The 15,414-nt window shown below is 44.2% G+C and overlaps 1 protein-coding gene across 1 annotated transcript in view; it reads left to right on the top strand.

The window, feature by feature from the left end:
* The window catches only part of THSD4 (thrombospondin type 1 domain containing 4), a 197,434-nt gene that overhangs the window by 154,099 nt on the left and 27,921 nt on the right, over window positions 1-15,414 (top strand). Inside the window, exons 3-4 of the mRNA XM_069458125.1 lie at window positions 10,923-11,098; window positions 13,558-13,654. Of these exons, the coding sequence (XP_069314226.1) occupies window positions 10,923-11,098; window positions 13,558-13,654 (273 nt within the window). The remainder of the gene's footprint in view (window positions 1-10,922; window positions 11,099-13,557; window positions 13,655-15,414) is intronic.

Below are 15,414 nucleotides of genomic sequence, written 5' to 3'. Positions count from 1 at the left end.
TTTGAGACAGAGTCTCTCTCTGTTGCCCGGGCTAGAGTGAGTGCCGTGGCATCAGCCTAGCTCACAGCAACCTCAAACTCCTGGGCTTAAGCAATCCTACTGCCTCAGCCTCCCGAGTAGCTGGGACTACAGGCATGCGCCACCATGCCCGGCTAATTTTTTTGTATATATATATTTTAGTTGTCCATATAATTTCTTTCTATTTTTAGTAGAGACGGGGTCTCACTCTTGCTCAGGCTGGTCTCGAACTCCTGACCTCGAGCGATCCACCCGCCTCGGCCTCCCAGAGTGCTAGGATTACAAGCGTGAGCCACCGCGCCCGGCCTGCCTCGATTTTTAATGACACCAGTCATTATTGGATTTAGGCCCACCTTAATCCAATATGACCTTATCTTAACTTGATTCCTTCTGCAAATCCCTATTCCTAAATAATGTCGCATTTACAGAGTCTGGATGGATATGGATTCGGGGATGACACTATTGAACCCAGTGTAGTATCTATGTGGCTATGGAATTACATGCACAGTTGCACAGTAGTGTTGGTTTATTAATAATTCTTTTTATTCATAGAGCACTTTCCTGTTTTATAGTGTATGTGTACATGTATGTGTGTCTGTGTGTGTGTTTTAATTTTTTGTTTTTGTTTGTTGTAGTCTAATGATCAGTGCTTTAAACCTCAGCTGACTGTACTGGTGGGCAATGCCAGCCCAGCAAGTGGCTGTTTTGCTGCCCAGCTGCAGTACACACCTGAGGGCACAAAAACACTGTCCCGCCTGACTGCCATGCCTTCCTCCCTCCAACCAAGGAGGTCCCACCTCCTGGGGTTTCTCCCCTTGCTGCAGATACAGGATGCTTCTTTTCTGATGTGTTCCGATCACTCATGTAGAATCCTAGAATCCCCTCATGTGGAATCCTAATATTCAACTCTATGAGGTCACCACAGTAATGGGAACTGCTGGGACAGAACTGACTGGAAGACTGGGAGGCAGGAAGCTGAATTCTTTGTTTTGTTTTTCCTTTTCTCTCTCTCTCTCTCTTTTTTTTTTTTTTTTTTTTTTTTTTGAGATAGGATCTCACTCTGTCACCTGGGATAGAGTGCAGTGGCATCATCATAGCTCATTGCAACCTTAAATTCTTGAGCTCGGTGACTTTCCTGCCTCAGCCTCCCGAGTAGCTGGGACTACAGGTGTGCACCACCACACCCGGCTAATTTTTCTATTTTTTGTAGAGATGGGGTCTCGCTCTTGCTCAGGCTGGTCTTGAACTCCTGGCCGCAAGTAATCTTCCTGCCTCAGCCTCCCAAAGTGTTAGGATTACAGGCCTGAGTGCCTGGCCGGAAAAGCTGAATTCTAATCCCACTTCTGATGTGGTTTTTTAGACAGCTCCAATTTTCCCTGCCTGGGCCAGGAGGAGAATACATTCTTTGGCACATGCTGCTGCATTTCATATACATATGTGGGCTCTGATTAATATTTTGCCTCTTGCTGTTGATGGGGTTGCTGTTTTTGAAAATGAGTCTTCTTGGCTTCTGGTATTTTGTAACAAACACCCAACGAGTCATCACTAAATATCAGCTCTTTGCTAACACCATGGACCATAAAAAGAAATTTTAAAACCAGTCCCCACAGGCCTAGGGGATTGGACAAGTAAACTGAGGCAGGTGTATGCCATGGAATACTATACAGCAATTAGAAAACAATTATCTAGATGGATATTACAGCAACAAATGTGGAGCTTAAAAACATAGAAAAAACAGTAACATGTATGTAAATTACATATCTGTATCACGTTTGTGTAGGTAGTACTTATTGGGATGCGCAGGGACTGATAATGGTGGAAATCTAGTACAAAAGAAAAAATAAAATTAAAAAACAAGAGAGGTAGACCTTGTACAACAAAAGTGCCTATGAGATGAAAAGTTTGATTAATTCAGCTTTCTGATCTTGAGGTTAAAAAAACCTTGTGGAACTGAGACACAGCATTTAGGATAGTTAAAAAAAAAATCACAACAGCAATTGATTAAGCCTCAAAGAACAGGGCATAGCCACTACGATTAGTGGTAAGAGGTTAGAATCAGGAGGTAACAGCATGTGAGACCAAGGAGCAGTGAAGAGGCCACTAAATAACTAGCAATTGAACAAGACCGCCAGGATGAGGGGGTGGACGCCAGCATGACCTGACAACATCTATTGAGTGTCTCTTGGTCAGGTATTAAATAAGACAGGGCTCCTGCCCTACGAAAAATCACAGTCGGATTTTTTAACAAGCAGAGACACACATTACCAACGTTTTCCATACTTGATTGAATGAAGACAAGGGGGCCATGTAAGGTGGTTGAAGATAGGGTCAAATCACACAAGACATTGACCGTGAATCAGAGGAGGGTGGACTTTATCCTTTAGACATGGAAATGTGGGGGCAGAGACAAGAGGAAAGGGGTATTTCAGGAATATTCATCTAGGGTAGCATGCAGGGACATCCAGGGTCAGGCTTCTGCTGTGGTCCAGGTATGAGGCCAGGAGACCTTGGACGTGAGAGGTGACTTGGCAGGAGAGGAAAGGGAGGGAGACCGATTGCAGCAGCAGCTTAAAGGAGGAGGTGCTATGCCTGCCGCATGATTGGCTAGGGAGGAAGAGAGAGGGGGAAGAGTCAAAGATGATTGCCAAAACTGGAATCTGAGCATTGGAAGAATAGGATTTTTTTTTTTAAGGAGGGGGTTAGGAAGCAACTCATTTGAGATGAGAAAGATACCAGGTTTCTCTCTAGATTAACCGAGCTATGATGAGACCCGCTGGTGGAATTAGCCTCCTAGAATTCCTTCTAAAGGGCAGACATAGTCCTTCCCTACTTGTGGCAAGGGGACAGCACAGCCTGAAGAGGAGAGTGTGGCCTGAGACGGCCACAGGTGCAGAGCTGGTGCTGTCCATGGGCGGGGAGAGGATGGTAGGTACTCGGGAACTGTTTGTGGTGTGAATGAACTTCGGACTTCAGATGCTACCCATCTTGCTGTTCAGCAGCCAGTGTTAGCTCCTGAAACCAGATCTCACCTGTCACTGTCCTGATCAAAAACATCTCTTGGCTCCCCAGTGCCCACAATCAAGCCTTCACGGTCTGCCTGAGGTCTTCCCATCCAACATCATCTCCAGGGGCTCTCACACTCCACACAACCCCTGGCACCCCAAGACTCCCCTTCTTCATGCCTCCAAGGTCACGCCCTTCCTGCCTCTGCCTTTGTCCATGCTGTTCTCTGTCCCCAATGCCCTTTTCCCTGTCCTCTGTCTGGTGAACCATTCCTCACCCTGCAGATCCTTGCCCAAATGCCACCCCCTCTCCGAGATCCTCTGCGTCCCATGGAAATCTTACCAGCTTCCCAATGCACTTTGCCTTGGCGTGTGTCCAACCGCTCCAGTGGACTCAGAGCTCCCAAAGTCATGGGCTGTGTCTCACCTTTGCAGCCTCCCAATGCTTTTTTGCCCAGTTTATTTTCTTACATGAACCATAGATGGGCTCTATTTCAAAAACATTATTTAAGGCTTAAAGACACACAAACTTTATTTAAAGTTATAAGTATTCAAAGGAAATTTGGAGTCAGAATAAATCAAATGTTCTCATGTTCTAAAGGAGGAGAATTAGCCATACTTACCTGTAATTTAGCAATGAAATAAGAACAAAGCCTTGGCATTTCCCTTTACTGAAACCCCTCACAACCTGAGATTATATAGTGCCAAAGAGAAAGCCAACCTTCTTCCTCTGATTTTCAGTCCAAATGTGTTATGTAACGTTTTAGGAAATCACACAGGTTCATTTATATCCAAACTCGACATGCCAAAGTGCATCTGACTGAGAAATTACCGTGAGATGTGTGTGTGTACTTGTTTAACAGGAACCATAATTTGAACATTATATCAGACTGGACCTGGTCTACCTAAGAAGAAATGTTTGCTTTGTTTTGGTTTTTTTTTTAAACAGAATTTTTGTGCATTCACCACATGTGTTTACCATTTGGGTCCGAAGGAAAGGACAGTTTTGCCATTAGGTTGCTGAAACAGGAATATCCAGATATAAGCAAGGCTCCTTGGTAGCCTGCAGACACCTTCTCAGAACGATGCTTTAAACTCATAAAATAAAATACAGAAGAGTATAAAGGAAACCAGTTATATTGAAATGCAATTATCAAAATATTTTTTAAAAATAAAAAAAAAAACATTAAACCCATTGCCCACTGTTACTATTTTGGTAGAGATGAAACTTGTGTGGAATTATGTTAGGTCATTAAATATGAAATGTCCAGTTTTGAATCAAAAGTATAGTTTATCATGTCTCAAACAAAAAGCAGTACAATTAATCAAAGTATGTGCCTAAACTATCAACACAGTTTTGCCATCTTAACGGTAGTTCATTTATTCCAGCAACAAAGAAGCCTGGACAGTGAGTGGAGATGAAATCATGAAAGGTGTTTTCCACAGCTTGTTGAGAATGGAATATTTTTCCTTGCAAGGAGTGGTCCAAAGCCTGGAAGAAGTGGTAGTCAGTTGGCACAAGTTCTGGTGAATATAGTGTATGACAGAGCGTTTCCAAGTCCAGCCCCTGTAGTTTGAGCAGCATTGGTTGTGTGACATATGGTCAAACATTGTCTTGCAAGAGGATTGGCCTGTGTATGGACCAATCTTGGCTGCTTAATCACAAGCATTCTCATCATTTCCTCCAATTGGTTGCAGTAGACATCTGCTGCAATCAATTGATCACGTTTCAGGAAGCTGAAGTGGATAATACCAGCGCTGGACCACCAAACAGACACAATTAGTTTTTTTGATGAATATTCAGTTTTGGACTGGGTTTAAGCACTTCATCTTTATCCAACCATTGTGCCAAATACTTGTGATTGTCAAAAAGAATCCATTTTTCATCACACGTAACAATACAGTGTAGAAATGGTTCACCTTTATGTTGCAACAGCAAAGAAAGGCAAGCTTCGAGACAATTTCTCTTCTGAGCCTCCTTTATTTTATGTGGTACCCAGCTATCCAGCTTCTTTACCTTGCTGATTTGTTTCAAATGGTCCACTATTGTTGGAATAGTAACATCAAACCTTGCTGCTAATTCACTTGTAGATTGAGATGGATTTGCTTCCACTACAGCTTTCAGCTCATCATTATTCACCTTGGTCTCAGGTTACCCACGTGGCTCATTTTCAAGATTAAAATCACTAGAACAGAACTTCTCAAGCCATCAATTTGTGTGTGTTCTTTGGCCACATCCTTCCCAAACACTTAGTTGATATTTTGAGCTGTTGATATTTTGAGTTTCTACAGTGGAACTCATATTTGAAAATAACATGAATCTTTGACTTATCCATGGTTTCACAAAATTTACTGTAAAAAAAATTTAAAAGATAGTCACAAGCCAAAACATGTGTTTGAAAGATTGAGGATGTATCTTCTCAATAAAAATAAAGCAAGAAGTGTCAAAGTGAAAAAAAATAAAAATAAAAATAAAAAAATAAATTTACAATTTGCTTCTTTAACATTAAACTAGGAGATCTCCTAGAGGGTCTAATAATTATCCTAATTTCAAAATAGTGATGAGTTTTTAAATAATATTTCAAAATATTGATGACATCTGTAATGTCATATGGATACATATATGATTTCTATTGGTGACAAAGTCACATTCATAACAAAAGGAAATGCTGAATTTCAGTTGAAGGTTGGTGAAAATAAAGATGGAATTCACAGACCTCTCCAAGGTGGTACAGTATGAGGTGAATAGTTGTATTGCATTTTCCGGGTATCCAGATGAGCTAACACATTCTCAGCCTCCCTTGGGTTCACGCCCCTTGGGTGGGCTTCGGTGGAAACTCATAGACTAGACTGAAAATGGCAAAGAACCCAGGATCCAGCCCTCCAGCTGGCCGTGTAACGGACGCCTGTGATGTCTGACCACTTTGACCTTGAGTCTCTTGCTCTACTTCCCCAATAACTTCTAAGAACTGCTGAAACATTAAGAAGCTTGGGATATTGTTTTTAGGAAGAACTTACCCTTCATTTTTCAAAGGAAGAAACAGACCTGTAGATCACAGTGATCTGTTTGCTGTAAGGAAACCACCTTCTTTATTTGGTTTTGGGAACAAGTGATTCAGTCATCACCAACAATGAGCATTAAGATTGTGAGATACAGCTATAAGAAATAACGGTGATATAGAATCCCTTTTGTTCTCCTGGAGAGAGTTGGAACCCATTCTATTAAGTGAAGTATCCCAAGAATGGAAAAACAAGCACCACATGTACTCACCAGCAAATTGGTTTCCCTGATCATCACCTAAATGCACATTTGGGAATGACACCAATTGGGTATCAGACTGAGGTGGGGGATGGGGGGAGGGGATGGGTGTATACCTACATGATGAGCGCGTTGCACACCGTCTGGGGAATGATCACGTTTGAATGTTATGACTCGGGGGATGGGGTGGAGGGAGGGGATGGGGGTATAACTACATGATGAGTGCAATGGGCACTGTCTGGGGAATGCACACGCTTGAATCTCTGACTCGGGGGGATGGGCGGTACATGGGCAATATATATAACCTGAACTTTTGTACCCCCACAATAAGCTGAGATAAAAATAAATAAATAAATAAATAAATTCAATCAAAATAAATTAAAAAAAAAAAAAAGATTGTGAGATAAAGTGCTCGAGAATCAGGGCTTGCTATTCTTATATGAACCCTGGAGAAGGGCATTGTTGGTACCGATAGTTTAGGCCAAAAACATATGCCCAGCACTGACAACTGAAACTGGAATAAAACCCGAATGTCAAATGAGAGTGAAGTGCTCCTCGGAGTGACATAGCTGTGAGGTTACCCTTTGAACCTTACCATAGCTTGACCTTCAGTGAACACCCTCTAGCAAGGGCCGTGAGCCACCTGCACCTTTTTGTGAGGTGGTTCTGGACACCACGGCGAGCCCTGGAACTACTTATAGGCGCATAAATTGTAGCTACAGCTGTTTTCAATCTGCAAGACCAGGTGGGGGCTCGTTTTGGAGCTGTTTCAGAAGCCAACCCGTGGACATATGGAATCAGGACCACGTTTGCTAAAAACGTGACATGGCTTTTTAAAAATTCTTTGCTATTGTAGGGTTGAAGATTCATCCAAACCTTTAGAGGGGACATGTAAGTAATAGCAGTAAATGTTTAAAAGATTCAGGGTCCCAATTTTTTATCGCCTAGGGAGGCCTTTGTAGCTTTCTCCTCTGTAGTATTGCAAATGGTTCTTTAATATACTTTTTGGTTTCCAGATAATAACCTCTTCTGCAGTCTTGCTATTAAAAGCAATAAAATCGTAGCCAGAACCTACCTCGATTTTGAGCTTTCGATGCTGTGAATGGGATTTTAAGAAGCTGTAAAAAAGGGAAAATAACTGTATCCTTCAGGAATATTTCTGCTTGTACTGTGTCCTTTATAGTAACTAAAATGCTTAAGCTTCAAAGAAGGTTATGCGTGCATGTGGCAAAACAAATTTTAAATAGTTGTAAAAAGATATAGAATAGAAAATGTATGTCTCCCTTCTCATCTCCTGTCCCAATGTAAGCCCCAGTTCCTGTGCCCATGGAGGGCTAATTCTTACTCTTTAAAACATTAGAACATTTGATTTATTCTGATTCCAAATCTCCTTTGAATACTTATAACTATTTGGGCACAGTTTTATGACTGTCCTTCTCTAAATATTTTACGTACACATTTTATGTATATGCTTTTATTAAAAGATATACACAAATAGGATCATGCCAAACATACTATTCTGCATTTTTGCTTCATTCAGAAATGTGTACTGGAATTCTTTCCATACACACACACACACACACACACACACACACACACGAGCGCGCGCAGACCTATGTCATTCTTTTTAGGGCTACTTGGTATTCCATTGTGTGGATATCAGTGTTAGCAGTCCTCTACTGATGGACATTTGTGGGGGTTTTGTTTTTTTTCTATTTAAAAAAAATCTACAGAGAATCTCCTTGTTACAAACACTTTTGTGTGCCTGTAAAAGTATATCCCTCAAGTAATTTCCTACAAGTAGAATTCTTGGGTCAAAGTGTCTGGGCATTTAAAATTTTAACAATGTAATCAAATTGTCCTCCAATAGGGCTGAGTCAGTTGACATTCCTAATGTTATGGGTACTTACTTGCTCACACACCTGGCAGTGCTGGCAATATTAAATTTTCTTAAATGTTTACCAATCCTGGGGGTCAAAATTACCTCATTGTGGTTTTGATTTGCATTGCTTAAATTATAAGTAAAGCAGAACACCTTTTCCTTTGCTTACGGAATATCTGTACTTGGTTTTGTGTAAATGGCCTGTTTATCATTCTTTGCCTTTCTTTTGAGCTGTTTGCCTTTTCCTACTATGTATATATTAAGTTCCTACTATGTGGTGAGCACCATGCCGGGCCCTCGAGCTATTACAGAGGAAACACCACTGTCTTTCCCCTTTTGGAGCTTACAGTGTGCTAGGAGACAACATTAATCAAATAATTCTCTCCATGGGTGTATTACTAACTGAGTTAAATGCCTTGAAGGAAAGGCTCTAGCATCTCTTACAGCATGGCAGGGAACAGACAGGCCCGGACTGGGCGGCCGGGGGTGGGGGCAGGGGAGAAGAGACTGCCCTGGGGAAGCTGACATCAAAACAATGAATAGGATTTGGGGCTGGCCATGGTGGCTCACACCTGTAATCCTAGCACTTGGGGAGGCCAAGGTGGGAGGATCACTTGAGGCCAGGAGTTTAAGACCAGCCTGAGCAACATAGCGAGACACAGTATGGACCACTCTCAAGAAGTATAGTTCTTGATAAAGGATAAAGAACAGCCCCAAACCTGTTCTTCCTCAGTCTCCAACCTTGGCGCCTCTCTGCCACTCCCTATGCTGAATTGATTTTATAACCTGGCATTCCGAGTCCCACCCTGTGCTCCCCTGGCAGCCACGGCATCTGCACAGAAGGCTGTCTCGGGTTTAGAGGCTCTTCTGCCTGCCGGTACAGCTCTGACTCCGCAGGCCTGGTGTCTGGGAAGGCCTGTTGTTTAAGAAGCACTACTAGCCTGGCACGGTGGCTCACACCTGTAATCCTAGCACTCTGGGAGGCCGAGGCAGGAGGATCGCTCGAGGTCAGGAGTTCGAGACCAATCTGAGCAAGAGCGAGACCTCGTCTCTACTAAAAATAGAAAGAAGTTAGCTGGACAACTAAAAATATATATAGAAAAAATTAGCCGGGCATGGTGGCGCATGCCTGTAGTCCCAGCTACTCAGGAGGCTGAGGCAGGAGGATCACTTGAGCCCAGGAGTTTGAGGTTGCTGTGAGCTAGGCTGATGCCACGGCACTCACTCTAGCCTGGGCAACAAAGCGAGACTGTGTCTCAAAAAAAAAAAAAGAAGAAGAAGCACTACTGAAAATAGCTTTAAGAAAAAGAGTCCTTATATTTTAGTGACACCTACCAAAAAGTTTAAGGATAAACTGGGGTCTGGGATGTGCAGAGTGAAACAGAATAAGCCACAAGTTGACAATTGTTAAAGTGGGGTGATGGGTCTGTTCTCACTACTTTTGTTTATGTAAACGTTTTTCCACCATAAATCATAAAAAGTTAAATTTAGGAATTCTGTAAAGTGTAGGTACAAAGAGCCTGTGGCCATCACAGGGCCACCTGGCACTTAAAACAGGATCTTCTCTAAACCCAACCTGCCATTGGCTTGAGGTCCGCCAGGTGCCAAAGGTGGCTGAAGAAATTCTATTCTCAGATACTTCCCTTTTCTTCTCCCTTTAACCCTGACATCTTGTTCCTTGCCCCTCCTCTCCTTTCTTATCTCCCTCCTGAGAGCAGACTCCAAATTATAGCCCTGTCACTCATGGACTTGAACTTGAAGCAACAAGTCCTCATGGATTTGAACAAGTTCCTTCACATCTCTGAACCACTCTGTGAAAAGTGGAGTCATAATATCTCCTCAGCAACATTGTGAGGATTAAATGTGACCGTCCATGTGGGAGTGTCTCCCACAGCTCATAGCCTCAAAGGCCCACAAGAAGTCAGGAAGGTAACAAAAATGAATGAAGCTCACCAGACATAGAAGAAAATCATGTGACCCTCTTGGTCTATGTTTAGCTTGGCCACTTTTAGTAGACACACAAGTAGAGAGCATTATAAGAAAAATTCTATCCTATGAGAAAAAGAACAATGTATGCATGATACATGAGATAAATCACCCATACTCATAAATAAATGAGTAATAAGCTGAGACTTAGCCTCAGCATTGGGGAGTAATAGGGCGTGGTGGGGACTGGGGCAAATCAGAGGATGTAGGCTCCATCCAAAAGAGGCGGTTCTGAACTCCAGTCGATTGCTGCTATGGGGGAATGTGGAGCCAATGTTAATAAGTGGTTTACAAGAGAAGCTAGAATTCTAAATTTTTTATGTGAAATCTTTTAATTCTTAAATTTGGGCTCAATTATTTAAAAAAAAAAAAACACTCCAAAAGCCAAACTAAACTCATCTATGGGCCAAAATCAGCTCGTGGGCTGCCAACGTGCAAACTCTCACCTAGATAATGGTATATGACGTAAATTCATTGCCCTTCCCCCTTTTTGTCTTTCTCCTCTAACTTTGTCCTTTCCTTCCCAATGTCCACATCCTTTTCTCCAAAACACCCCACTGTTCACTTCTATACAAGCCCAAGTGATGGCGGGGATTACAGTGTGCTAAAGAAGTGATCAGGCCCAAAGGGATGGGACCTAGATGGCTAATGGTGCCCCATAGTGGATCCTAACAGAAACCTGGAGGAACGAAGAAGCCATCGACAGGGGGAGTCCATTCAGTTTCTTGTGCGCACCCTGGGCTTACCCGAGGAACTGTCTCATTTTTCTCGACAGCCTTGCGGAGTCGTTCTGGCCGCTCCATCATCAATGGGAACTGGGCGATCGATCGTCCTGGAAAATATGAGGGCGGAGGGACGATGTTCACCTACAAGCGTCCAAATGAGATTTCGAGCACTGCCGGAGAGTCCTTTTTGGCCGAAGGTCCCACCAATGAGATCTTGGATGTCTATGTGAGTTTGGATGTTTCTGGACTGTTCTATGGATTTTGTACCTTGTTGCTTCTAAGGAACACACTTAGAACAAACACACCACAAACCTTTGCCCATGCTCAACAATATCCTTTGATCACAGCTTGTTTGGGGTGCCCCTTAAACGCTTGGCATTCATCCTTGCCATTCACCTCTGAGTGTATCTAGCTCAGAGAAACCTTAAACCCTACCAGATGCTTATTACCCTCAGAGTTTATGGACCCAGTAAAACCAATTTTACTTGTTGAACCAAATCAGAGGCAAAACAAATCCTTTATTTCATGAGCGCCAGGCACTTTCCTCATAATGCTAATTTGGCATGTTTACCTTTTATGGCAAAAGAAAGCAAATGCCCAAAGCAAGACAGGACTGCTCCCGGCTCCCAGGGCTCTCCAAACTCAAGCACATGAAGAGGGGAGAGCTCCAGAGTGTCCACATGAAACAAGAAAGCCCTGAATAACAATAGAGAGCTTTGCTATAAGAGAAGCTCCCTGCTGCACAGAAGACAGAACCTTAATTTACTTTATATGAAACTAAAATATTAAGTGGCTCAAGAGTTTAAAATGGCACTTATTTTTAGAAGAAACCACTAGAATCCAGTTTTCTTAAAATATCAGGAAATAAAAGATAACAAGAAATAAAAGCTTGATGAAACCTGAATGTCTCTGTAAAAAATAAATAAACAAATATATAAAAACTTGAAATAATGTTAGGATAAAAAGAATGAGCTCACCCATCAATATACATACTCCTATGGTCCCCAAAGCCATGCTAGTCAACATGGTATTTGCTGTGTCCGAGTTTTAGAAACATTGTGTTGTCATTACTCCTCCACCTATAAAGTTCTACATCCTTTCCTCTTGGGCCTAGTGGACTTGAAATTACAAAGCAAGCCTCATTGTAGTTAATTCTGGATATTTTTTTGGCCTGTCCAGTTGGTTGGTTGACTCTGGGTAAATTTCAAATGGCATCAGTGGTAAAAACCCAGGTTGTTAAAGGCCTGCCGTGGGTGGTCTAGGAACGGAAGCCAACAATTTTTCATAAACAGGTCAAGGTTTGCACTGGCCGAATACTCACGCCGACAGTGAGGGAGGATTTCCAGCCTCATAGCGAACGCAGATTGTCTGAAAAGGGGAGTGAGGGGATGAGGGGTAGACAGCAGGAACCTGAGGTCACACAACTGTGTCCCTGGGGGTTCTGTGCTCACCACCATGTTCCCGTAACACTGATGGTTCGGTCGGTACTGGTTTCTGGGAGTGGGGAGCCCAGTGGTTGTCACGTCTGCCTTCCTTTGGGTGATTTGTAGAACCAAGACCCATTTCACAAGGAGGGAGTGGGCGAGACATTGTGGCGTAAGTGCCAAGAATAGACAGGACCTACCCCTGCAGGAGTGACTCGGAGATGCTGGTAGCTAGAAGGGACCTGCGAGACTGGCAGTGATTCCCACCTCCTCCTTCTCCAGATGAAGAAATCAAAAACCGTGGGGTTCAGGGACTTGCTATAGGTTACTCGGCGGGTCAGGGGGAGGGCCACTTTATACAGCAGTAGAGACAGAAATATCAAAACATGACCGTGTCTCCTTGCTCGGCTCCTATTTACGCTGGAAATTCTTGTCCTCCTGCTGTTTCCCCACCATCCTGCTTCCCACCAGGGAAGCCCTGGGCAGGAAGGACTTTGTGCTCCAAAGCCCAGAGGGAGGAATCTATTCTGCTGCGCCATGCTCATGTATATATCGTGTTTTCATCCCAGACTACTGGCTTTCACAGCCCTAGGCAGCTTCCTGTCGCTGACCTGTTTTTGTTGCAGGTTCCTGAAAAAATATGACTTACTTCCCTTATACCTGTTTTCCTGTCCCCATCTCTTTGTGGTTCTGGTGAGGTGGGGGTGGGACCCAGAGAGCCAACAGGAGGGAGAGGGCTGGGGCAGACCTTGAGCCGGGCTTGCTGGCCAGGTGAGAACTTTGAAGGACCCTACAGGATCCGGGAGTGGCTCTGCCAAAGTCTCAGCCTCCTTTGCATGACCCTGTCTCGCCACCTAGTGTTCAGACACGTTCTCCCGCAGCGCAAATGTATTCACGTATTTTGGACATTTTCAGAGCACTGAGCGAAATCTAAGCCGTGGTATAGGGTGGTTGGGAACCAGCAGAGAGAGTCAGCCACCATTGCTCCATCTTCCTATTTGGAATTTATAAAATGTTAACTCTTAGCCTCGTTCTCTTCTGATTTTCTCAAAGACTAAGTTCTTCATTCTTCAAAAGCAAATGACAAAAAACCATCGGAAATAACGTCACTTCATCTGTCACAGGTTCACTAATATGACTTAGATGTGAATCAACCCAGTCATTTATCGATAGTGCAACGTATGCCGTTGCAACCCCAGCCAGCGGGAAAGGGGATGTGCATGTGTGCGGAGGGCGGTAACCTTGACTTTTGTGTCGTCAGATGATACACCAGCAGCCTAACCCAGGAGTCCACTACGAGTACGTCATCATGGGGAACAACGCCATCAGCCCACAGGTGCCGCCCCACAGGAGACCAGGTAAGATCCCTTGTTCTGCTGCCAAACACTCTGGGTCATTTGCTTTTAAAGCCCACTCTCCCTTCTTCCTGTGCCTCTCACCTCTGTTCTCAGTCAACACAGAAAACCTGTGGACACGTATTTCAAAGCGGGTAAGCCTAGCGGAGCATCCTTCACCCTCTGAGCCTTCGCTGAGAAGACCGTTTCATTCACTTGATTCAAAAATGAAGCGAACATCCTGGATCTGCCTTTCCAGGTCAACATTTTGAAATGCTTTCCATTAGTTCCCTACTCCTACTGAGCAAATTCCCTCAAACTTAGTGGCCTAAGACGGCACGCATTTATTATGTTACGGTTCTGGAGGTTAGAAGTCTGACATGGGTTTCACTGGGCCAAAATCAAGGTGGCAGCGGGGCCACGCTCCGTCTGGAGGCCCTAGGGGAGGACTCATCTCCCTGCCTTTTGCAGCTCCTAGGGGCCACCGGCATTCCTTGGTTCCTGGCCCCACCCTCCACCTTCCCAGCCGGCAGGGCGGCACCTTCAGATCTCTCTCTTCCAACATCACGTCTCCTCTAACTCCCATCCTCCTCTCCTTTTCCTTTATAAGGAGTCTCAAGATTATATTGGGCCCACCCAGATAATCCAGGGTAATATCCCCATCTCAAAATTCTGAACTTAATCACATCTACAAAGCCCCTTTCACTATAAAAGGTAACATATGCACTGGTTCCAGGGATTGGGATGTGGACATCTTTGGGTGGCCATTACCTGCCTACTCTGTGTCTTTTCCCTTGTCCCCTTATGCTTCTGTTAATAATACTTTGACCTATAAGACAAGAGTATCGAGTTCACACCTAACAATCCGTGCTGGGTCTTCCCGGTGGGCTCTGCGTACACACAGAGCAGGCAGCTCCCACTTGGCTGGCACTGGCCGCGGAGCAGCTCTGTGGCTCTGCAGATATTTTGATACCAGATGACGATGGAGCCCACCACCCAAATGCAGGCCGTCTTTTCCTTCTTTAGAACAGGAAGGTCTGTGGAAATACTAACGATAGTAATAGCTCGCATGCCCCGAGTCCTTGCTGCGTGCCAGACACTGTGTGAGCACTTTACATCGATTCACTCTCTGAATTCCCACAACAGAGGGAGGCGCTTACTATTATTGGCCTCATCTTAAGAGTCAGGAAATGAAAGTTTGGGGAGATTGAGTGGCTTGTTCGGGTCCCACACCTCAACCCATCCTGTGTGACTACCCTGTGCTTGTTATGCTGCCTAGAGATTGCCTGGTGGATGCCTGTCCTAGGAAGTGAGGGGACAGATGCCAGACTGGCCCATCCATCCTCCTCTGGGCTTTGGATTGGAAAACCAGGTCATCTGATTGATTGCACAGGTTGAGGGAACCGTCTGGCTGCCTAGAGAAAACAGCCTGGTGTGTGCCCAGCACGCGGGCTGGGGGTGTTGTCCAAACTCCAAGTCCACACAATCAGCTCAACAAAGAATTTTTATGCCATTTCCAGGAGCAATACGCAGTCTGAGAAACCAAGTCTGATGGCGAAATATTGGGATTTCTGGGATCTGTTGCTGACTTACAGGGACAATCTGGACAGACCATTTGAAATCAAATAGGATGATGATGATGCTAACAAGCCTAATGGGTCTCAGCTGATGGGTAGCACAGGGGGCCTGGGCTTCGCTGCCTGGCACAGGGCAGGACCGGGAGAGGTCAGCTGTAGGAAGTTGGTGAAAAGGGGCATCATGAACCAGGCTTCCTCCTCCGTGTC

This window comes from Eulemur rufifrons, chromosome 2 (assembly GCF_041146395.1).
Source record: "Eulemur rufifrons isolate Redbay chromosome 2, OSU_ERuf_1, whole genome shotgun sequence".
NCBI classification, from domain to species: domain Eukaryota; kingdom Metazoa; phylum Chordata; class Mammalia; order Primates; family Lemuridae; genus Eulemur; species Eulemur rufifrons.
Note: the sequence above shows the minus strand (reverse complement) of the source record. Positions and strands in the feature narration are given on the sequence as shown.